Genomic DNA, 25,880 nt, shown 5'->3' with positions numbered 1-25,880 from the left:
TAAATTTAAAAATGAGCTTGACCTTTAAAATCTTACATAATACAGATAAAAGATGAATTTGCATGCCCAACTCATGGAATACTAGAATTAAAAGATACCGCTTGAAGCTTAAAAGAAATAATTTTCAAAAATGGAATAATTTACCAAAACGGGCAACAAATTCATGTAAGTCTTTCTAAGATATGGTACAGACTGGAAAATGATAATTCAGTTGAAAAAAACTGAGCTTAAATTTATTGATAGTATCTCTAATAAATTAAGCTACTTAGGGTGCATATCAATTTTTTAAATTTCAGATCAAAGAGAATGACTATGCCTTCCCCAAACTACTTCCACAATTAGACCCAGATTGGTGATTCTTGAGTTCTTATTTCTGCTTATCATTTCATGGGCAGTCTCTAGTGATAGTACAGGGGCAAAAGCAGGGAATATTATTTTTTAAATGGGTAAAAGGGAAGCTTACTCGTATTTTCATAATATATGTTTTCCCTATGCTAGAAGTCTTATATAATTATTTTCGTTTCTATTTCTGACTCCAGGGACAAAAATTTAGCAAATCAACCAAGAAAAGAAGTACTGGTTGATGCAGAAAGAATAAAAGACTGACCTAGATTATCTGGGCACTAGCTCTAACTCAGTTATTAATTACCTGTATGACTGTGGATAAAGACACCAAGGCTTCTAATTTTCTATTGCTGTTTTTACTATATTATTATTATTAAGAGGAAGAAATGAAGTTAGAGGATCTCTAATATGTATCACTAAGTGGGCCACAAGGTTAAACTCAGTAAAAAACACAAAGGACAGGTATGTGACAACAATGATAAACAACATCACACTGGCACAGAATTTTAGTTGAAAAGGCCTATTCCCATGTAATTTTCTCATCTGAGGTTCAAAGTAACTCTGACCACAGGTATTATCTGTAGATTGCCCAAGCAGAGCCTGTCAATCAGAAAAGTTAAAAAAGACCTATGCAAGATCACAGAGCTGAATTAGTGGGTCCAGAACTTGAATCTATATCTCCTAAGTTCAATTCCCAGTGTTCCTTCCACAAGTACACTACATCTTGTGACAAGACTATCTGAAGCAAGAGAGAACAATGCAAGAGAATCTCTGATCTGAAACCCTCAAGGTAGACATGTTTCAAATTTACTTTTAGAAAGAAACCCAAACTTCTTAGCATAGCATGCAAGGCTTCAAGATAATGGACCCCACCAGGCTTATTTCTCCCCATTTTTCTCTTTTCCTTCTTTCCATACATCTGTCCATGTTAACTATGCTGTTTCTTCAGCACTTGCCATATGCAAGGTTCCATTGGAGGTGTTAGACACAGCAGGAAACCAGAAGCACGTTGGTCCCCGTCCTAATGGATCTAACACTCTACTTGCCAGAAAAGCCAGAAAATACTTGTGAAGTGGTATGAAGAAAATAATATGATAAATGGTATAAGAGAGGACCAAGGATCAGATAGGCACTGCTTTAGACAGAAGTGTCAGTATAGTGCTTCCCATAGAGAAAGCCTAAATGATGGAAAATCCAGCCCTGCAAAGGTCTAGTGGAAGATTGCTCACCATACAGGGAACAGGATGTATAAAAGCTCTTGTTGCTTGTTGGGAAGCAGGGGGTTGCTTTTGGCCTTTTGCAATTCTTAAAACAGGCTACACGCCTCCTCCTCCCTTTCATGCCTTCCCATGTGCTTCCCCTTTGTGTGAAATATTCATTGTCTGACCCACGTTCTTCCCCCCTCCCCCTTGCCTGTTTAACTCCTCCTCATCCTTCAGAACTCAGCTCAGTTATGCCCTTCTCCAGGAATCCTACAATCTTCTCTCTTCTTCCCCATAACCTGGCCTGGAATAATCCCATGTGTTCTGTAAGCATTCTCTATTTAACACATATAGTCTTTCATAATCCTTCATCTTTCTTTTCTTCTAATTATGAAGACCTTAAGAGTATAGAGTATGCACTCTCAGAGCTTCAAACAATGCCTACTTATTAGGTTCTATTAAATTATGAGGGAAGAATGAATAATGAGATTAAAATTAACAAGACTTGTCACCTGATGACTAACACTGATTATGAAGCATAAAGAAAGAGACACGTGGGGGCACCTAGGTGGCTCAGTCGGTTAAGCACCCAACTCTTGATTTGGGCTCAGGTCATGATCTCAGGGGTTCAGCACACTGTGCAGACTTTGCTTGAGATTCAATCTCTCCTTCTGCCTGTTCCCTCACTCATTAAATAAATAAAAAAATAAATATGGGTGCCTGGGTGGCTCAGTGGGTTAAAGCCTCTGCCTTCGGCTCAGGTCATGATCCCAGTGACCTGGGATGGAGCCCCGAGTCGGGCTCTCTGCTCAGCGGGGAGCCTGCTTCCCTTCCTCTCTCTCTGTCTGCCTCTCTGTCTACTTGTGATCTCTGTCTGTCAAATAAATAAATAAAATCTTTTTAAAAAAAAAATAAATAAATAAAATCTTTTTTTTTAAAAAGACACACCTGAACTACTAAAATCCCATTAGAAGAGTAAATAATACCATTTAAGAATACTATGTCATTCATCACAGTACCTACATTTTCAGACACTTCTAAGTGAAATACTTGGAGAGTTTGCTTAAAATCTGCCTTATCTAAAAGTCCAGTTCCTTCTTTGTCCAATTGTTGAAGATATTTTGCCAATCCAGTAAAAATACGAACACCTCTTTTGTGTAGCTGTTCTTTTAGTGCATCTGTTTAAGAAGAAGAGAAACAGAAACCAGTTTTTTCTATACACAAATGTATCGGTTCTCTGATAGGAAAATTAAAGTTGATGTAAGTGGTATAAGGGATGTGAATATGCAACTAGATGGTATGTAGGACTGACAAAAGACCTTGAAAAATAGAATGCTTTTAGTCAAGAGTGTTACATACAAAATCGCATGTAAATATACTAGAACTATAGCACCACTGTGTGGTGAAAGTGTTACATAGAAAAATAAGGGATCACTTCATCAGCATGAAAATAATCTACATGTTACAAATAAAATCTGAGTTTTCACTTTCCAGACTTCCTCTTCATCTAATGATCTCGCACCTTTAATCTCTTTCCTCTTTGCTATAATTATAAAATTGACGCCAGGCAAGTCACTCAAAAATAATGAGTTCAAAATTTCTAAAATATCTGAAATCTTCAAATTGTAGCTTACATATTGAACAGCATCAAAGCTTTGCAGTGCTATCTTATACTTACACACTTAAAGCAGCCCCTTTTTTTAGGAATTTTAAGTTATATTCTCAAGCTTCTAGCATTCTCTTTGAAGGTCAGTAATTACACTTAACACAACTTATGCCATTTTTACTTAAGAAAATATAGTTAACTCTACTAAAGCAGTTATTAAATATAATAAAGAACAAATGTCAACAGTGGATTCAACAGTGACAAATATTGGGCTGACCGTGAAAAAACAGAGAAAATGATTTACTAACAATGACATCAAGAATATTGGGAGAGTTCAAACCCCAATCCCAGACAACTTTTAAATCTGTTTCTAGCCTTTTTACTCTCATATCATTTTTAAATGAAAAATCAGGATTTATCAAACTTTATAAATGATAAGTTGATTTCTATGATTATTTGTTTAATGTATGCCTCCCTCTTGACCATGAGAGTCTTCAAAGGAACTGTCTGTCTGAGCCTACTATCCTTCAGTGGTTATAAGACTGGATTCTAGAAACAAAAATCTATAACACATTTTCGCATCCAAAGCCTGCGTGTATATCATTTATTACCACAATAACTCAGGAAAGTTAATAAAATAGGTTATCCCCATTATAAAGATGAAGAAGAAGTGCAAGAGATTTACACAATGTAATTTGTCTATGAATGGCAGAGTCCAAACATCAACCTGGCTCCCAGGCTAGCATTTTTCTCTTTTAAAAGAGGTTGCCATAAATCACTTTGGGACATCACCTCATGCATAAGACAAATATTATATTACAAAATTACTTACATTTTATTCATTTCATGGAGAAAACCCATACTATCTAGTACTTTCTAAAATTCTTAAATTCATAAGTCATATAATACTAGTTAAACAAGATCACTAAAGTGGAAGACATCCTAAAACTATTTTCATTTTTTTTTCAAATTCATCTTCTTTATAAAAATATTTTTAAATGTGTAAATTCATAAAAAGAAGCAAATAAGAAATATAAATCAGTGGGTCACCTGCGTGGCTCAGTCATTAGGCGTCTGCCTTAGGCTCATGTCATGATCCCAGAGTCCTGGGATGGAGCCCCAAGCCCCGCATGGGAATCCCTGCTTAGCAAGAAGCCTGCTTCTCCCTCTCCCACTTCCCCCAGCTAGTGTTCCCTCTCTCACTGTGTCTCTGTCTGTCAAACAAAGAAATAAAATCTTAAAAAAATAAAGAAAAGAAATATAAATTAAGTGCCTTTGTTATAAAACTAAGAAATGTCTGGAAAATACTGCTTTACTGCTTGCAAAGAAAATTGTTGAAAATGAAAACTACTTGAGACAATAGTAATGATACATACCTTGAATGGCCTTTAAAATAAACCTATCGTTGGCTTCTTGACTGGTTAAATTATCCTCAGGCTCCAGAGAATCAGTTCTGTAATTGATATGTTCACAGTGATAAAAATGTATTCTTTTGCAATCTTGAGCACGGAAACTCTAAGCTCTTCCCGATTCTGGACTCGAAGAAACTCAAGAGTTGGAAGAGTGCTTAGAGATTCCCCAAGTCCCAGCTTCGCTGCTATAATTCCCAGAAAAATTAAATATACTAAATCAAGAGCTAATATCTTTAAACCTTCCCAGAACTACCTTTAAACATTACATTCATTTTGTAGCTATTTCAATGTTCTTTTAGAATGATTAAAACTATAAAATTTAAAAGCAGTTTTAACTTTGAAAGTACAAAATACAAAAATGTTATTTTAAAAAGACAGAAAAAAAACTGCATTCATTTGAGTACTACAGTAAATGAAAAAGAAACAGACATCCTTTAGCCAATTTATGGGATGTGGCCTCTAATATAGTACATGAATTATTGTCATTTTGAAATGCATACAGCACCAAGAAACACTCAGCAAGAACAGCATATATACACATATATTCTGTGATTTAAAAATATTTATATTTTATTGATTATATGTGATAATATATCATTACATTTTACTTACATAATTCATATGTAAATACGAATATACATAAAATATATATTATTTATATGTAAGGCTGTGATTGCTATGAATCAAAGCATTTTTAAATGACTTTGAATTTTTTTGAATCACAGAATACATATATTATAAAATACATACTAATAATATATATTGCAACTGATAATGTTCATACATATTATATATAATAAAATACATATAAATTAAATATGTTTTATAATATAGGTATTCATTTAAAAGCATTTTTCGGGGGGAACCTGTGTGGCCCAACTGATTAAGCATCTAACTCTCAAATTCGGCACAGATCATGATCTGAGAGTCTCTCTCCCTCTTCCTTTGACCCTCTCTTCCCCACCCCTAGCTTGCTCTCTCTCTCTAAAAAATATAAATTAATAAAAATTTAAAAATGAAAGCACTTTTGATTCATAGCATTATTTTTTCATTATGCATATCATCAATCAAGGAATACTATAATCATGTGAGAACCATCACATTTTTTAGTGCAAAAAATAAAAAGGCATTACACTAAAATGTGGGAAATGTTATAATATTGTACTATAGCTTACCTTTTAAAATTGACTGCTTTGGTGGCATTTGGCAAAATAAAGGTGTTATAGCACAGGCAAATTAATAACCTTTAACGTAAATGGAACACTTTTGATCTTTATTTAACTATTTCTACACATAAGATGTATTTGAGTACAATATAGAACATGAATTAGACAAATAAAGCTCTGTTTTGTTTTTCAAAAATATAAAGCTTAACTAAAGTCAAAATGCTTTAGGATAGAATATCATCTTACAATAATTAAAAATAGTGTTTTCACTTACTTTCAAAATGACAAATGCATATTTGACTTACTTGAGAGAATCCAAAGCTATCTGATCAATATTAGTGATCCGAAGTATAAGTAATATGTTTTCTTTTATGCTCTCTGGAAGACTGGAATGATCGGAACTCAAAAATGTCAAGTTTGCACCCTAAAGAAATTAACAAATGAATTCTTTAAACTAGAAAGTGTATGAAGAGTGAAATACAACTAACACTAATTTTAAAATTTCGATACTAATTTTAAAATTTTAAAAAATTTGATTCTGATTATATTTGATATGGTATACTTTTATACTGAAAAAAAAAGTATATTTAGAGAATATTTAGAAACCACACAGGCTTCAGCTAATAATATTGAAAAATAAAGGAAATTATTTCCCAATCAATCTCTCAATTAGAATGACATTAGATTTAACAATTGATGTGAAAAAAATAAGAACTCCAATTTTTTATGAGTCAGAGGAAGAAAGGACAAGTTATTTTAATTGAGATTATGACATCCCTGGGACACCTGGGTGGCTCAGTCAGTTAAGCGTCTGCCTTCGGCTCAGGTCATGATCCCAGGGTCCTGGGGTCGAGCCCTGCATCAGGCTCCCTGCTCAGTGGGGAGCCTGCTTCTCTTTCTCCCTCTGCCTGTTCATGCTCTCTCCTGCTCACTCTCTCTCTCAAATAAATAAAATCTTGGGGAAAAAAAAAGAAAAGAAATCATAACGCCTCTAAGTTCAGAAATAGAATTCCTGATTCACAGAAAGATGCACAGCAAATTGATGACCTAATAGATTCATGACCCTCTTACACCTGGTCTTTTGACAACAACCTTCACATAAATGTAAAACTAACTATAACCTAGTTGGAACAGCAAGGTTTTGGTGAAAACATTCTTATCAAAAAATCCCTAATCCAAAGTTATAAAGTGATTATTTTAATTTCTGAGTTGCCCAAATAAGTACGGACAAATAGGGACAAACACAAATTCAAAATAAGGGGCTGAATTACCTCTCTTGAAAATAAGGGGAGAGGTTTCTTTCCTCTCCTTTTTCCTGGAGCATTTACTTAAAAAAATTGTAATAACAATACTCTCTCCATTCTTTAAAATGTGTGTCAATTTTCTTGAAATGATTACATTATGTGATTAAGGAGACTATGTGAGAGGTATAGCAGGGTAGCGCCTGTGAGCATATGTACGTGTGCCCCGCCGTGTGTGTTAGGTGCGTCGAAGAGCTCTGAGTCGGTCCAAAGCAACAGGTACACGCTTGGGAGTGAACCTGTGGGTGCACTTTTATGCATAAGCGTCTGTGGGCTCATGCACATGTGTGGAGGAGTATTAATAATTAATAATTAATATTAATAATTAATGATTATATTATATATGATAATATATATTGTATATAATTAATAATAAATAATTAATAGCTAGCACTAAAATTTCTTGTAGGGAGTATCGGAGAAACACCGTGGTGGGGCATACAGAAGTGAAAAGAGAAGTTCCAGAGTAACAGCTGGAAGGCAGACAAGAACTGCCCCCACCTCCACAAAAAAAGAAAAATAAGCCAAGTATTTCTGCATAAAGAAATGGAAGATGGCGGGAAGAACAAGGGATGGGAGGTGTCAGAAAATGGGAGAGGAGGACCTATACCACAGGAAATGTTTAAGGGACATATTTTTAAAAATAAGAATGTCTAATAATAGGAGCGCCTGGGTGGTTCAGTGGGTTAAAGCCTCTGTCTTCGGCTCAGGTCATGGTCTCAGGGTCCTGGAATCGAGCCCCGCATCAGGCTCTCTGCTCAGCAGGGAGCCTACTTCCTTTCCTCTCTCTCTCTGCCTGCCTCTCTGCCTGCTTGTGATCTCTGTCAAATAAATAAAATCTTTAAAAAAAAATCTTTAAAAGAATGTCTAATAATAAATTATAAGCTGCGAACTCTGCTGCAGTATAAACCTCCCTCTATATTCCCTTCAAAATGTCTGCCACACAAAGGCTCATATGTATGGTGTTGGGGGGGTTTCCCTCTCTTCTTCTTCCCTATTTTTCTTCCTTCATCCTTCCATTCCATTCTCTATCCCTCCTCCCCTCACCCCTCTACCTCATTCTTTCTTGGAAATCATAAAAGGAAGCAGAGTTCTACACCGGGTTCAAGTAATACAGAACAGGTTAGTAAGAATAAGTCATAAACTATACTAAAATTTTCGAGCAGCAGTTCAGAGCTAGAGGTAACTTTAACGTTGGGATAGACACTAAACATTCTATAAACAGGTATGTGAAATGGGATTTGGAGCTGATTTTCTCTAGCTCTCAAGAGGCCAGCCAGAGTGACATATGTCTGGTATATAATCCAAGTTTAAGATGTAAAGTTCTTCCTCATCCCAACTCCTCATGTAACCAGTCACAACATATCTTGATTTTCCCTCCTGAAGACTTTATTTTTTTCTAAAGATTTTATTTATTATTTATTTGACAGACAGAGATCACAAGTAGGCAGAGAGAAAGGAAGGGAATCAGGCTCACTGACGAGCAGAGAACCCAATGTGGGGCTCAATCGCAGGACCCTGGGATCATGACCTGAGCTGGAGGCAAAGCCTTTAACCCACTGAGCCACCCAGGCACCCCCCTCCTGAAGACTTTAAAATTTTTTTCTAATTAGCTTCATAGCCACAGCCACTTGCCTAATTTAGGTTGCTATAACCTCCTTCCTAATTAATAGAATTCAATCCAATCTGGTTCTTTCTTTTAGTCCTCAATCCACTCCCCATTTGTAACCAGAGAGATCTTTCTTTCTAAATCACAAACCTGATGTCAGCTCCCCTCATTCCATCCACCTCTCATCTTTCAATAACTCCCCAATACGTTTTAGATGATTCTTTAATATAAGGCTACTCTTAATAAGCTCTGACTCATCTCTCTTTTTTTTTTAAGATTTTATTTATTTATCAGAGAGAGAGCGAGCGAGCACAGGCAGGGGGATGGGCAGAGGTAGAGGGAGAAGCAGGCTCCCTGCTGAGCAGGAAACCCCATATGGAACTTGATCCCAGGCCTGTGGAATCATGACCTGAGCCAAAGGCAGACATTTAACCAACTGAGCCACCCAGGCGTCCGAACTCTGACTCATTTCTTGCCAACTCTGACCTTGAACTAAAGTTCGGCCAGACTGAAGGACTTCCAAGTCTCCAACTAAGCCGAGCTCTTCCACGCTTCTGTTCTTTCAGTGAGCTGTCTCCTCCCTCTGGAAGCCATTTCCTATCCTCTCCTGTCTACCTATCCCAGCCTACCTAACGCCTTTTCTAGATCAGTATTAGGTGGCACTGTCTCCAGGAAGCTTTCTTCAACCCAACAAAACTGAATCATTGCCCCTCCTATTTGACTGTATTTCCCATTGGACGGTAAGCTCCCTGCAAGTAGGGAATTGATTTAACTTATTCACTGTTCTATCTCCAATGCTTGGCCTATGAGTAGATATTTGTTACATGGATGGTCACTGTGGATAGTGCTAAATTTTATTCATGAGATAATGTGAACATAATAATTTAAGAGCACTACACAAATTGTAGTATTACCTATGATCAACCCATTCGAGGGAATCCTTGTTCTACACCACAAGTCAGGAGTTGTGTGAGGTGGGGAAATCACAAGGCAGAGACGCTAACTATCAGATATGTGACAGCTCCAGAGGCCAAGGATCCCTCCATATAGAGAAGAACATGCATCTACAGGAGATAAGCCTGCATGATGTGGACCATTACTCCCAGGACTATTGAAATAGCCAATTACCCAGTGGTACAGCCTTATCAGGCCTTCAAAAGTACCAAGAGAAAGGCCCTCCCAAACTTCAATACTGCAGAATTGTGAGGGAGGGGTAGAGTGTTACAAGGAATTAATGTGATATGCTTACATTCAGACCACTGGAATCTGGACCTGGGAGGCAGAACCTCCTGGGGAAAGATCAACCATTAGCCCTGCTCTATAAGGAGTAGAGATAATAAATTGAAAACCAGAAACCCTGTTCTTTCTATCCCCCAACACCATCCCACAAAATTTGGTATCTGGCATTAAAACATTGTATACATATACACTTCACTTACAATATAAAAATCGCCAAGTTGGTATTGTTTTCCTTTTCTTCGTCCACACTGATGACTATAAATGTTTTTTTGAATAAAAGGAAGCACACTTGTTCTAGAAGTTAAATGACAAAAATGTGAAGTTATTCAGCTTCTCTCAGAAGTAATCATCTTGAGAGTTGTAACGATGTTTTAGGACATACCTATTTTTCCCAAATTGCCGATATTCATAAATTGTTAGGGACTGGTCATGAGCGAAAAAGAACCCAACCAGCTCTCTGCAGGCATCATGTCCATTTCTAGAAAAATAGAGTGATATTAAAGATTTTCAAACAAGGGTAATTTTCAAATTAAATAATAAACCAGCATTATGTATGTCAAAGAACAGCACAACTCCCTTCGATATGTGGCAATGAGTGAGAGTTATGGGAATCTACAGGGAAACATGGCACGGCTTGCTGAAGTGTCAGTTTAAGTAAGATCTGGATGGAGAAAAAGGCTTTACCTTACGGTGATAGGATATAGATACATTACAATGTAGATTAATATTTTGACATAGACTTTTAAGATAGAGTGAAAGACCTTAAAAAATGCTGACCTTGCAAAAAGCCACTGAAGGATAGATACTTATCTTTGTCAAAGAAAGTTTAAAATCACTGAACAAAAAACTTGATAACTTTTAAAAACATACTTCACCTTTAATACACATAAAGAACATAGTATTGTGTATGATTGGAAGTTTGTAACACAGAGATAACAGATTTGAGAATCATCTTCCTCCTCACTGTCCTTCATCTATCAATAATCTACTATTAATTTAAGCCCTTAAAAGAAAATCAAAGACAGCACCTTACATAAAGGTTAATTTTTAAATCATTTACCATCTTCTAGTAAGTACTACATGTCTTTAAAAAAGTCATTTCTAAGTTTTTTTTTGAAAGCCATTTCAAAATCACTTTTTAGCTAACTTCTAATTCAAATGCCTTATGTATAGGTTCATAGTTCCTATAATTGTTGTAACATATTAGTATATATTTCTAAAAACATTCATTCTAAATTCACATTTTGCATTTAAATGTGACAAACTTAATCAATCTCATTATTGTTATTTCTATTTGAAGAGAACATTGTTTTATAATCATAGGATTAAAAGTTTAATAAAATCACAATTACCTTGATATGATCCTACCATCAAATTGTACTTTATGAGAAAGCATGTTTTCAGTTAATGTAGAATGGGTTCTTATCCTGTTAAGAAATACATTTGTCAATAATGAGTTTAAAGTTTCCTATACTGGATATTGACGTAAATGATAAAGTACAAAAGAGGTTATGCTGATATGTTGAAATATAAAGAATGAAGATGAAGTGATAAACCTCTTTCTTTTTTAGAGTGCTAGCTAACTGAAGCAGACTCAGAGGAAAAAACCCCTGAGATATAGTGTATAATACCCACAATAACTTTTGTGTTGGAATGTATAGTATCCAAGTGCTACACAAGTAAACAGCACATTTGTAACGGGTCCTATTACAGTGCTACCAGGCAGCCATTTCTAACCCTGTTCTCCTTTGCCCCCCTCCAATCATCTAATTTGCTTTTCTAGCCTCTTTCCATTAGAGGTGACTAAGGGACAAAGTTCTGCCAATAATCTTCAAGGGAAGACTTTCTTTTGTCCTGATAAAAGAGTGGCATGGGAATAGTTCTTGCCTGTGAATGTGGCAGGGATATGATGCTCAGAGCCACGGTAGCCATCAGGCAACCATGTCAGAAAGGCCAATAAGATCTTGACGAAGACAGCCCAGAGCTGTGTCATCACTGAACCACTGAACTAAAACCAATGGCAGATGGTTTTATAGGAAAACAAATCCCAACTTGTTTAAGTCACTATCACTCAAATTTTCAGTCATGGGTAGGTGAAAACATGCTTTACCAAAATAACAGAATGGTGGAAAAGGCGCTAGATGAGGTTCTAGCCTCGAATAAGTCTAGCTATAAAGACCTCAGATCAGCTGTGTAAACTTCAGGTGGCACTGAATGATCTCACAGAGATTGCTAGTCCCAAAATTCTGTTTAATAATATGAAGTAAAACCCACAGGTCCACACTTCAGCATCCCATTACTAGGAAACTCCTTTATAATAAGAAATCTGAAGAATTGCTGACGTATCTTTACGCTCCTTCCCAAATAATTTTATGGCACTCCAATAAAGCTGCAGGTATAATGAAACTGTAATAACGTAAATAGTAAGTAAGTGTGTGGGTCATTGGGATCTTAAAAAGCAATACCTCTAAAATCAAGGTCTCTGAAAAATAAGCAGGATACAGACAACAAGAGCCTGTGGACCAAAGGAGTCTGTGAACACAGAGGGGAACCATGAAAGACTTGTCTTCTCAATTCAATTTAATCCATTAGTATTAATGTGTTTATTGAATGCTACTAAATGCCTGAAAAAACTGTAAATGCCAAGAAAATAACAGCAATAATAATAGCTACCATTTATTAAGAACTCCCTAGACACTAGTCATTATTAAAATCACTTTAATGCACATTGGTTCATTCAATGCTTACAGTAACTCCATGAAGTACTATTATCCCATCTTACAAATAAATTTTACAGTCATATAATTAGAGCATGACAGAGCCCAATCTTGCTCATAACCATTACGTTATATTGCTTCTCAAAGGTGAATAGAATTCAATTTAACAGTGATAGGTTGAAGTAATAGCTTCAAGGAGTCTACAGTCCCCTTGAAAAGATAAAAGAAGTAAATAAGACATTTACATTTTAAATGGAAAGTTCTGTGTGAGTGTAAGTAGTGTCAAACACTTCTCTCTACCCCAGCTTTTAACCAATACGAGAATAAGAATCAAACAAGATAAAGACCAAAATATGAATTTTTACTGCTCCTGGCGGGAATGCTAATTTGCAGCAACCACTTTGAAAAACTATTTGGCAGTATTTTTTAAAGCTGAACATATGCATACTAAATGGTTCAGCGATTCTACTTCTAAGTATGTCCTGAGCAGAAATGAGTATATGCGTTCACCAAAAAACACGCACCAAAGTTCATGGAAGCATCATTCTTTTTTTTTTTTTTTCCTTAAGATTTTATTTATTTATTTATTTGACAGACAGAGATCACAAGTAGGCAGAGAGGCAGGCAGAGAGAGAGGAGGAAGACAGGAGGAAGCTCTCTGCCAAGCAGAGAGCCCGATGCAGGGCTCGATCCCAGGACACCAGGATCATGACCTGAGCCAAAGGCAGAGGCTTTAATGCACTGAGCCACCCAGGCGCCCCTCAGGGAAGCATCATTCTTAAAAGGCCAAATGTTCATCAACTTCTGTGAATAAACTGTTGTATTTTGGGCGCCTGGGTGGCTCAGTGGGTTAAGCCGCTGCCTTCGGCTCAGGTCATGATCTCAGGGTCCTGGGATCGAGTCCCACATCGGGCTCTCTGCTCAGCGGGGAGCCTGTTTCCCCCTCTCTCTCTGCCTGCCTCTCTGCCTACTTGTGATCTCTCTCTGTCAAATAAATAAATAAAATCTTTAAAAAAAAAAAAAAACTGTTGTATTTTTATACCATGAAATAGTGTACGGCAATGAGAATAAAAGACAAAGACAAATGATAGGGATGAACTCATGAACATGTTGAAAGAAGTCAGGTACCAAGCGTCCAAATTTTGTGATGTGATTTCAGTAAGTTTATAACAAGGCAGTTACCATCCATGCTATCAGGACAGAAGGGCTAAGCTGGTGTGGTAGAGGAAGTGGACAGTAATTGGGCGGCAGCACAGGGAAGTCGCTGAGGTACTAGTAATGCTCTATTTCTTGATATAGGGACTAAGTATGTGAGTATCGTTCAGTTTGTGGACATTCCTATGCTGTACACTTAAAATGTATACACTTTGTGAACATATATTTTATTTCAATAAAAGCTTACTTTAAAAAAAGACATTTAGATGTGTTAGCTAAATGATAACCCTCTAGAGTTGTTCATATCCTACACCTCAGAACATGTAAATATGTTACAATTACATGGTACTGCAAAAGGGACTTTGCATATGTAATTCAAGACCTTGAGATAAGGGGATTATCTGGAATTATCCAGCTGGATTCAAAGCAATTGCAAGGGTCTTTATGAGAAGAAAGCAGAGGGATATGTTGACTATAGAAGAAGAATGTCAGAGGGGGTGCCTGGGTTGTTCAGTAGTTAAGTGTCTGGCTTCAGCTCAGATCATGATCACAGGGTCCTAGGATAGAGCCCTGTGATGGGCTCCCTGCTCAGTGGAGAGTCTGCTTCTCCCTCTGCCTGACGTTCCCCCTGCTTGTGCTCTCTCTCTCTCTCTCACTCTGTCTGACAAATAAATAAATAAAATCTTTAACAAAAAAAAAAAAAAATGAGCTGCTTAGTGAGAGTGGGTTTCCATTCACTGAGAAAGTTGAAGAAGTTGGACAACCAGTAATCAAATATGTTATAGAAGTGATTCAAGCTCTTGGTAGAAATTTGGTTCCAATGACCTTTAAAGTCCCATCATCTCTGAAATGCCCCTGTTCCTCCCTCTGCTCATGCTCTCGCTCTCTCACTTCCTCTCAAATAAATAAATAAAATCTTTAAAAAAAAAAAAAAAAGGATCAGAGTGATAAAACACAGCTGTTGCAGGGTTTGAACATGCAGGCAGGGGCCTTGAGCCAAGGAATAAAGGAAGCCTCTAGAAGTTGAAAGAGGCAAGGAAATAGATTCTCCCCTGAGGCCTCCAGAAGGAATGCAGCCCTGTCAACACCTTGATTTTAAGCATCTGACCTCCAGAACTGTAAGAGAATAAATTTGTGTTGTTTAAATATTGTTTGTGGTAATTTGTTACAACAACCATAGGAAATTGATACATGATATCTTTGAATATTTAAAGATATGGAAATAGTCTTCCAGAAAACAAGAATGAGACAAAAAAAAATAACGGTTCTAAGAACTTTTCTGCATTTACAGCAGTCTGAGAATATGAAAGAATTGCTGCAGAAACTGGTCGATCTTCTGTCTTTTTAATGCTGAGGCTAGCCATCAACTGCCAGTGAAGTTGTTGAGAAATTTAGGGGGACTGCACCCAAAAACTGTGAAAGTCCAAAGATTTTATAAGTTACAAAGTAAAAGGCAAAATAATAGTAATAATAACCCGTAAGCAATAATAATTTTGAATACGTGATTGGATTCAGTACATATAATTGTCTCCGTTACTATATCTGTATTTTCACATACATTATCTCCTAGGTCGTAACTGTTATTCCTAAATTACTAATAAAAAAGCTGGAGGGTAAAGTTTACCCTATGACTTAAAGTGGCAAAACTGAAATCTAAACTCCAAAACTCCACTTTCCTTTATATGGAAAAAAACAGAAATGAGCCAAAAAAATCTTTTCAGTTAGACATAAAAGTACATTTTTTAAAAATTCACTTATAAGTAGTATATCTTCATTTGGTGTAAGTAAAAGTTTCTTACTTAGTTTCATGTAGTGTTCTTTTCCTAAATCGAAGAGGTGCTGTCTTTGAATCTGGAAAGACAGGAGCGCTTTCTGGTCTCTCAGTGGTTAGGTTTTGTTCTGGATCACTGATTACAGCCCTATATAGGAGAACACAAAATCTGAGAACTCAGTATGATAATGCACTACTCTAGCATTCACATATTTATAAGCAACTGGAAAAGCTCATCTACAAACACAAATTCACACTACTGTCAGAATTATACATTTTCCAGATACTGAATGAATACATTTAATAATTTAAAAATACTGGCCACAAAAAAGTGAATATTCCTATCAAACTCTTTTTCCATAAGTGTTATCTAAAGATATATCGAAATTTTTGAAAGAACTCTGAGGTCCATGTCTCTCTTTTATTATTCTTTAAACAAATAGACACTGTGCTGGTGACTCCTGAATGAAGACATGAGGCAAAGTAAGTAAGCAACCATATGGATTTCTGGGGGGGAAAGCATTCCAAGCAGTGGGGAAAATGTATGCAAAACACCTAACACAGGAGTGAACCTGGTATGTTCCAGAACAGGAAGGAAGCTGAATGGCCGGAGCAGAACAGACAAGGAGAGAAGTAGGAAAAGTAGCCCAAGTTCTAATGGTGGGCAGATGATGTAGGGCTTGGGTAAGCTATATTACTGACCATAATTTTTTAGCACTCCTGATCCACTTCCTTGCTGTGACCTCATTATAGGTGTGCAGTACCAATTTCCCACGCTCTCGCTTTGAGCTTAGCCATTTGACTTGCTTTGCCCAATTATATATAGCTGGATGGCTCTACTGATGCCAACTAAACTAACTCATGTAAGTGTGGGTTGGCTGGGGATCTGTTCATCCAGCATAATCTTGACTAAGTGGCCCAGCTGCAGTTGCAGAGTCATGTTCTTCTTTAGGTCAGTGGGATAACCACGCTGTGTTCTTCTCACAAATATGGCAAAAGCTCAAAAGGTAAGTGGAAACACATAAGGCTTCTTAAGGCCTAAGCTCAGAACGGAGACCACTGCTTTGTTCATATATAACTGGCCAAAGTAAAAAGCAAGAGCCACTTGGCTAAGCCTAGCCTGGACAGTTGATCTGAAGATACAGAGTTCTATTTATTCACTGTAGTTTTAAGCTACTAGGTTTTGTCATAACACATAACCAATACACAGATTTTACTCTAAGATGGGAAATTACTGGAGGGTTTGATCTGCCTCACTTTTTAATAGATGTACTCTGGCCACTGGGTTAAGAATAGAGCAACAAAGGGCAAGTGCAAACACAATGAGTCCAGTTAGAAAGTGACTGAAATAATCCAGGAGAAAGAAGATGATGTGGTGAACAGGGATGATGGCAGCAGAAGGAGTAAATTTATTTTGATGGTAGAACCGAGAGTGACTGCTGAAAACTGAATATGGGATTTGAGAAAAAGAGAGGCATCAAAAGCATCACCAAGATTTTAGGTCTGAAAAACCTAAAGAATGGAGCTACGTTGGAGGAAAATCAAAGAGGATTTGGTCATGGGGGAAGGAGTGAAAGAACTTCCAGGAGCCCAGATTGGCAAATGTGATGTTGGTACCTCAAATCAAGGAAGCGTCAATGTATGAATGCTTTTTAAAGGCATGATACTGGATGAGATCACTTAGAAAGTCAATGTAGAAAAGTCTAAGAATGGAGCCCAATGTACTCCCATGTAATGAAAAGGAACCAGGGGTAGAGATTGAGAAGGAGCAGAAGGAGGAAAACCAGCTAAGTGTTGTGTGTAGGAAGCCAATGGGAAAGAAGAAAGTATTTCAAAGAGGAGAAAGTTTTCAGTAAGAGAGAGATACTGCTGATGGGTCAAGTAAATGAGAACGGAGAAATCACCATTAGTTGGGCAACATGGATGCCACGATGAGTTATCTTACGAGGATATACTGCAGTGGCACGGTGAGGGTAAAAACATCAACAAAATGAGTTCAAGAGATAACAGAAGAGGAACATTGAAGATTGTAAGTATAATTAATTATTTCAAGACAGTTGCTGAAAAACATGCATGTAGAATACCCTTCTGCCACCTAAATAATTTTTTTCAAAGCTAACCATAAATCTTACTTCTTCCTTGAAGACTTTCTAGACTATTTCAGCCTTTTTCTGAAATCCTACAATATTTACATATTATCATGCAATTTTTAGCACAGCAGGTAATTATGCTTTTCCCAGCTTCCTGAGAGTTATGAGACTTCAGGTTAAGTTTTAAATTTTTAACAGTCCCACAGTTCCCAAACTGTGTACCATGTCACTCCAGGGTGCCACAGGGAACTCACAGGGAATATGTGGGATATTTTTAATTTTTGAGGACAATACAGTGACACCTGATATTTGTTGGAGACTACACAACTATTAGCTTAAAGTAATTCACAGTTTCACCAAGATATCATGCTACACTCTTTCAGTGAGGTCAAACGTCTGCAGGGCTGGGTTTTCTACAGTTGCCATGATGAACAGCAAGTGCCATGTGGAATTGAAAGTGAAGTGACAGCATCCTCAACAATTCTAAGGTTGGAGAGATTGTGCCGTGCACCAGAAGGTGCATACAAGCAACTGTGGCTATTTAAGAATGAAGTAAAAATATTTTTCTTTTAATCTAGGCGTATTATTTTTTTGAAATGGCCATTAAGTTGTCATGAAGTAAATACTTAAGTTACTTAGAGAAAAATACTTAACAAAGACAACTGTTGGGTCTTTCTACTGGCTGAGGAATGCTGTAAAAACCCATCACTACAACATTGTGAGTGTAGTGAACGGAGAATGTGTGGGAACCTTGGAGTTAGCCACCTGTTGATTGACTACAGATAAAAAAAATTTAATGAAAACTTTCTGAGTGGTTTCTTTCACTCATTACTACTAACTCTCACCTAGATAAGTGGTCTATCATCACTTGCTCTGCCACAGTCTGTTTCTTCCTCTCTGCAGCCACCATTTCCTGAGAAGAGAAAATTTTAAAAATTTCATTATCCATAAAACAGAACAACACTGTAGTTAACACAAGGACCCTAAGAGATACGTTAAATTTCCAACTTTCTTCTTAAATAGAGATTACTATATCCATCATTAATAAAAACAAATTCCAATTATTTAATATGAAAATACGATGATTTATTTCCTAAAAAATAATGCACTTCAATTTCGGTAGAAATCATCAGAGATTTCCATGCACTGCCTCTGAATTTCACGAAGCCAGAACAGAGGAGGAGGAGACTATGATATCCCCTCCCTGACAGATGCCTTGTAAGAGGCACCTTTACATGCTCCAAGAAGAACACAAACATCAACAAAAAAAGAGTTTGTTCTAAAACTGTTCATAGTAGATGAAGCAAAAATTGAATTGGAATCCTTCAACCCTTTATCAAAAATCTAAAAATAAAAATCTTTCAAAAGCCTCCCATCATTAAAAGGATAATATTTTCTATGCATAATATCCATTGATCAACTTTTCTCAATTACTGGTTTGATTACATTATCTTCACACTGGTTTTTGCTTTTCCAACTCATTTGAAAATACTTTTACTACATTTTAGGTTATATCAAGTTGAAAAATTAGTAATCATTTAATTCCAATTAGATCATAATGTAACTATATTTACTAAAATGTTTCTTTTAAAGAGTAAATAAAAGATGTTAAAAAATTAAGGGGTCAAAATAAAGCTTGCTCTATTTTTACACTGTAAATTACTGTCATCTCCATCAATCACTCCAGTAAATGAAATCAACTACAATATTGTAGCATATGATAGAGACTTTGTAACCTTAAGGACAGCACTCTATTCAAAATGGACACAACATTCAAGTAAGAATGACTAAAGGTGTATCATAGAAACTCCTAAGAAACCTGGAAATTTGGGTGCAATTATTTAAATGTTAGTCTACAACTGAATTTGGCTTTTCGGGGGGAGGGGGTGGTTAGCAGAAATTAAGATACAGTTTACACATCCAAACATGCCCCATATAAATATAGCTCACGTCATTTAACATATAACTCCATCTGATGTTGTCTAGCTCATGACACTTTGTAACGATTTTTGTTTAGTAATAAATTTAAAACAGCAATTAAAAAGTTAAAAAACACATGGTAACTTACAGGCAGAGCAAAGTGTGTTTTATGTCTAAGGGTGATGAAGGTGAACACTGACTAAAATATGAAATTATATACAGAAAAGTTCAGCCAGAACATAGATGTAAAACCCAGAAGCGAGCAGAAGAGGTGAGATTAATGAATAGAGAGCCCATGCAGAAAGCCCACCTTAAGTGTTGACATTTATGGTGGTTTACTGCAGGAAAGGTTAGAACCACCCTCAGGCACATTGATTTTGAGGTCTGTGTAAACATAAAGCAGATTAGAAACGGAAGTCACACGAACACAAAGAATCTAATAATGTTGAAAAATGACAACAAACTAGAAGAGATAGATATGAAAACCAAAGTTTCACTACTTCTGGTGTTCAATTAAGTAGTTAAAAATTAAAGTAAAAAGTTTCCACCTAGAATTAAAAAATTAATCAGTACTAATTTCAAATGCATTGAAAGTTTATTCATATAAACATGTCCTTGAGAAAAAAAAAAAAAGATAAATATGTGCTACCACAATAAAGTAAAATACTTGATGCTGAATTTAGTGAATTAAAGTGATCGTAAGTACAAGAAATCCACTAACACCCAGATGGCTTTGGATGACACCAAGAACATTACCCAATGGGCCTTAAGTATCAATAAAATCCATTTCAAGTATAACTTCAGGAACATATCAAAATAAGCCTTATTTGGGAGACTATTTTGCCTTATAAAGTAGCTTTTAAAATTTTAGTATAATCATGGTAATATTCCTTATTCTATTAAACTTAAATATCTAAATAATAACAGACATAGAAAACAATGTTTATGTTTATGTTGTTTCAGTACAAAAACTAGAACAAATTAGCAACTTGAGCTATCCACAGAAAATCAGTCCATGATCCAGACACTGAATACACATTGCTGCCAACTGAGAACATATTAATTCTGGATGACTGTAATCCAAATAAAATATATATTGACTTTCCACTTGATGATAATGATAATATAGCCATCTAAAGCCACAATGCTTTATTATTATTGGCTATCTAAACCAGGGTTTCCCAACTTTTGAACCACCATGCACTGGCATTTCAACAATCCATTACAAATATGTCTAAGATCTTAATCATCTGGGGATGTCTGGGGTAAGCAGTGGACTCCAACTTGAAGCAGCTTGGTCTGATTGCTCCAGGATGCTATAGAAATGTAATTATCTATTTGTACCAGTTCTGGCCTAAGTGATACTCATCCAAAAATCTAGCTGATTTTGTAAAATACACAATTTAAAGTTAATATTGAGAATCTAGAGTTTTGTTTTCCTTTTTCTAAAAAAAAAAACAAAAAAAAATTATTTTATTCTTCCCCTTTCCCTTAATTTGCTGAAATTTCCCTAGTTTTATTAGCTTATCACTTTCAAAAAATAACTAGGTTACTTTAGGGGTCGGGGTGATGTTAAATAAACCCAGTGACAAAAATAGCAGCCAATTAACATTTAATAGTATAAACTAAATTTTTACAAACTCTCAAAGATTCAAGACTATTTCTCCACAGTAAATATACCAAACATCAACCATTTGTAAAAATGAGGACTCAATTTACATTAGTGAACATCCACCGCAGTCCAAATTCAATTGTTGCAATTATTTATTCAATTTAAGTCTGCAAAATCTTGGAGGGTAAATTAACTCAATGGCTTAACAAGTAAGTAAAGATCCAGTTAACTTACAGCATCAGATTTTTTCACACTACTTTGTGCATTGTAAAGGATGTCTGCATAACCCTGTTGTAAGAGGGCTTTCCTATCCAGAGTGGTAAGACCATCCACGATGGATTCTTCACCTTGTACACACTGTAAGTGAAAGCAACAAATGAATTCTTGAGAGTTTATACTTAGTTCACTTATTTAGCATATTTGTTTTTAACAAAATAGTGTATTAAATAACCTCTGAACACATCAATAGTTATTTGTGTACAACTGTGTATACATAACAATACATAACACTTAACAAGTTATTTGTGTATAACAGTACACGCTCTGATAATCAGATTGTCTATTTGAATGCAGTTCTTCCACCTTCTAGCTAGATGACCGCACTATGCCTCAGTTTACCCATGATAATGGGAATTAAAAGGGGAATTAATAATAGTAACTACTTCACACACACACACACAGAGATGAAATGTCCAACACTTATAAAAGTATCTGACACAAAATAAACATCAGATAAAAAGTAACAACAATCATAACTATTATTGCCCATTTGAGTCTTTGTAAACTTAATAAAAACGGGCATGTTCACTCCTTTGTAAAATGAAATTCAGAAGTACTAAGAGATGGATGTATCCTTTGAGGTAAAGGATCCTTTGAGATCCTAAAGATAAACACAAAAATTTTCTCTGAATATAAGGTGTACTTACATTCTTTTAACAACCACAACAAAAATGCCCTGGTAGGATAGCAACTGCTAAAAACTTAATGGATTTCAAGAGTTTTTCCTCCAGGGTTTATTCTTACTTTAGAGCTTTCTTATAAGGTCACATTCCATATTCATACTCTACTCTGTCTTCGTGACCTTTGATTGTTACATGAAATCTTATTATACATATGTTTATGAATTGTTGCCTGCCTCTACTGCTATAAGCTCCATGAGGGAGGGAACCTTGTCTGTCATTTTTATTTCAATATCCCTGATCCCAGAACAGGACCACACATAGTGAGCACAAGATAAATACTTATTCAACAAGCGAATAATGCATCTTGTATACGTTTTAACTATTGAAGGGCACCTGGGTGGCTCAGTTGGTTAAGGGTCTGCCTTTGACTCAGGTTATGATCTCAGAGTCCTGGGGTCGAGCCCCACTTCCGGCTCCCTGCCCAATAGGGAGCCTGCTTCTCTCTGTCCTGCTCACTCTGCTTGTGCTCTCTCATTGTCTCTCATGTCAAATAAATAAATAACATCTTTTTTTAAAAAATGTATTAACTATTGGGAAATCAATTTATGAGGATACTTTATAATTTTATTTATTTACCTCCTAATATATTTTTTCCTGAATAGTTTTTTATTTTAACGGTCACCAAAAAATGTTTAGCATTATATGAGGTAAATTAAGCAGATTAAATTAACAGATATGTTTAAGTACAAGCAAAGGTCTGCACTATGTTCTGGTTGGAAGAAGCTTTCAAAAGATTTTTATTTTGTTTCAGGTTGTTTTTATCCTTTTACAAAAGGAAAACAGTGACATTTCCACTCAGTATGTCAAATTTAACCTCCCCAACTCAGACTCAGACTTCCTTGTGGTCTCCCCCACACTTCCAATTTCTCAGGCCAAAAACCTTAGAGTCCTCCTCCATCATCCCTTTCTCCTAAGCCTACAACCAATCCATCAGCAAATATTCTCAGCAAATACTCTCAAATATTCAAAATCTTTCCAGAATCTGGCTTCTCATCATGACCACTTCTTATCCAAGTCTGCTGCCTCGGTCCAAGCCATCATCTTCATTCTTCATGCGGATTATTGTGACAGCCTCCTCAAACATCTTTCTGCTTCCAACTTCATCCTATTCTCTGTAAAACCCATCCTCAATGTAGCAAAGTAGCTTTCTGACTCAGAGTAAAAGGCAAGGTCCTCATGTAGTCTACAAGGTCCTGCAGATCCGCCTCCCAGCACCACCCTTAACTCTCTCTCCATCCCTCCCTTGCTCTTCCTCCTCTGACCACACTGTCCTCCTTGATATTTCTTAAATACTCCATGCCCCCTCCTACTTCATGACACTTAGAGTTTATCCTGAGTGACTGGTGCATTACCCTTTTCAGATGTGAGCTGAAACACTACCTAATGGTAAAGATCTTTCCTGGTGAACCTGTACAAACTGCAGTCCCAACTTAAGCCCTGGTCTTCCCAGCGCCTTTCCGTCCTTAGCATTTATCACCACCTGCCAGACTAAATGGTTTGCGTGACTGATTCATTCATTCATTCATTTTTTTCTCACTAAGTCCTTTCATTATGACATATACTCTGTGAGGGCAAAAATGTTTGCCTGTTTTATTCACTGACTTAGTATTTTCTATAAAATTAAAGTTTCATGATTTTCATGTTTTATTTAAAGATGCTTCATTATTTAAAATATAAATTTACATTTTAGGTAAGAATTTGACAACAAGAGATTCATTGGCTTTTTATACTAAATGGAAGGAAAACTCAACAAAGGAAATTTGCCATTCAGACAAGTGAGGGGAACTTTTACTTTACAGTTTGATTGATTATCTGTTGAGTGATATATCAGCTTGACTAGTTGGGGGTTACGGCCTTTGGTTATTGTCCTAGATCCTAAATATTTTTAACTTCAGCTTTTTAATTACTAAAAAGAATCAATTTTCATGTCGTTCCCTGCTTTGTAGAGGGTCTTACATTTTTGATATAAGGGAGCAATTCTATTTCCAAAGATTACTATTCCAGTATTAACTAATATAATTGTAATAGGATTTACTAATAGCTCATTTATACAGCAGTTTTGATTTTCATATGGTATATATCTAAAAAGACATCATATAAGTTGCTTGAACCCATTAAGTACAAAATTATTATGTATGGAAACCAGGGCCTTTTTGTAAAGCTATCAAGACATATGAAGTAATATTTACATACATTTTAAAATCTACATATGTAGATTTTAAAAGCCAAAGTAAAACATAATTTTTCCAGAAGAAAACATGAATATGCTGGCTTCTATAAAACCCTTTATTCATACAAAAAGTAGTCACCAATCATATAGCAAGCTTTACAAGCTTTATTCTTCCCTTAACCAAAAACAAACAAATACCTTCATTTGAAACTATGTCCAAGGAAAACAGTTTTACTTTAAAAAACTAAAGCACCTGGGTGGCTTAGTCAGTTAATCATCCAGCTCTTGATTCCCAGCTGGGTCATGATCTCAGGATTGTGAGATCAAGCCTCTCATCTTGCTCCTCACTGAATGTGGAGCATACTTCAGATTCTCTCTCTGTCTCTACCTCTGCCCCACCATCTGCCCACCAATCTCTCCTCACTCCCAGCCCCTCACCTGTGTGTGCACGTATGTGCACACATGCACCCTCTCACTTAAAAAAAAACAACAACACTTTAAACCATTTTGCGGAAGCAAATAAAACATGAGCTTATAGAAATCTTCGTTCTATTTTTCCCAACATCATTACAATGACTTAAATATCACATCATAGATCCTAGAGCTATCTGCCCAAATGCTAAAGGGCTATGAAATTATCCCATCTAGTATTACAGACATCAGATTATTATACTTGTGTGCATCTATTTGGATCTGGGAAATCTGTCCTAACATAAAAGAGACCAAATAATCCCATAACTTTTGTTACTCCTTCCACTGAACACCATGTGATAGAGTTAGTTCAGGATAGTTCATACACGGATTAAGTAAAACAGCTCATATGCCATACCTACTTATAAATTAATCAGTTCTTTTTACCTATAAAAAAAGTTAAGTAAATACAACAGCAAACTTCCCTGAAAATACATTATTCTTATTAAAAAATTCACTAAATAAAGAATTACATTCAACTATTTTCCCCCTTTACAGCCAGTGGTATCACAAAATATGTTTCCAAACCTTTCATTCTATCATTCAAGGTTGACCTTTACTATATGCTTATGAAAAGCCATTAAATTTATTATAGTGAGTTTGCTCTTATATTCATGATGAATTTACACCTAATTAACATTAAGTAAAAGCATGATTTTAGCAATTCATGTTAAAAAATATCTCTCGGGGCACCTGGGTGGCTCAGTAAGTTAAAGCCTCTGTCTTCGGCTCAGGTCATGATCCCAGGGTCCTGGGGTCGAGCCCCGCGTCGGGCTCTCTGCTCAGCAGTGAGCCTGCTTCCTCCTCTCTCTCTCTCTGCCTGCCTCTCTGCCTACTTGTGATCTCTGTCTATCAAATAAATAAATAAATAATCTTTAAAAAAAAAATCTCTCAACAAGAGCCAGAAGACAATCATGGAGTGACGACAGTTTTGGAATAAAACAGGGTCACTGAAACATCTGAAATCACTTTTCTACTTTAAAAGTTAGACTGTGAGGCAAACAGAGTTCAAGATAGCTGCATGAAAAACAGCTTTTTAATAATGCCTTATTTTCAATCCCAAGTCAAATGGAAAACTCCTTACACAGAGAAGATGACTAGGTCATATGGCTAGAGTTTTCACACTTGAAAA

General features: G+C 36.1%; 1 protein-coding gene across 1 annotated transcript in view; it reads right to left on the bottom strand.

Annotated features, from left to right (window-relative positions):
• CAPS2 (calcyphosine 2) overlaps positions 1 to 25,880 on the bottom strand; it is a 44,623-nt gene that overhangs the window by 10,999 nt on the left and 7,744 nt on the right. Inside the window, exons 6-14 of the mRNA XM_080811371.1 lie at positions 21,380 to 21,502; positions 18,459 to 18,526; positions 15,552 to 15,671; positions 11,233 to 11,307; positions 10,263 to 10,358; positions 10,081 to 10,174; positions 6,037 to 6,155; positions 4,530 to 4,606; positions 2,571 to 2,725 (exon numbers count right to left, since the gene is read on the bottom strand). Of these exons, the coding sequence (XP_080667497.1) occupies positions 2,571 to 2,725; positions 4,530 to 4,606; positions 6,037 to 6,155; positions 10,081 to 10,174; positions 10,263 to 10,358; positions 11,233 to 11,307; positions 15,552 to 15,671; positions 18,459 to 18,526; positions 21,380 to 21,502 (927 nt within the window). The remainder of the gene's footprint in view (positions 1 to 2,570; positions 2,726 to 4,529; positions 4,607 to 6,036; positions 6,156 to 10,080; positions 10,175 to 10,262; positions 10,359 to 11,232; positions 11,308 to 15,551; positions 15,672 to 18,458; positions 18,527 to 21,379; positions 21,503 to 25,880) is intronic.

Source organism: Martes martes, assembly GCF_963455335.1.
Source record: "Martes martes genome assembly, chromosome: 8".
NCBI classification, from domain to species: Eukaryota; Metazoa; Chordata; class Mammalia; order Carnivora; family Mustelidae; genus Martes; species Martes martes.
This window is presented reverse-complemented; position numbering and strand designations above follow the sequence as displayed.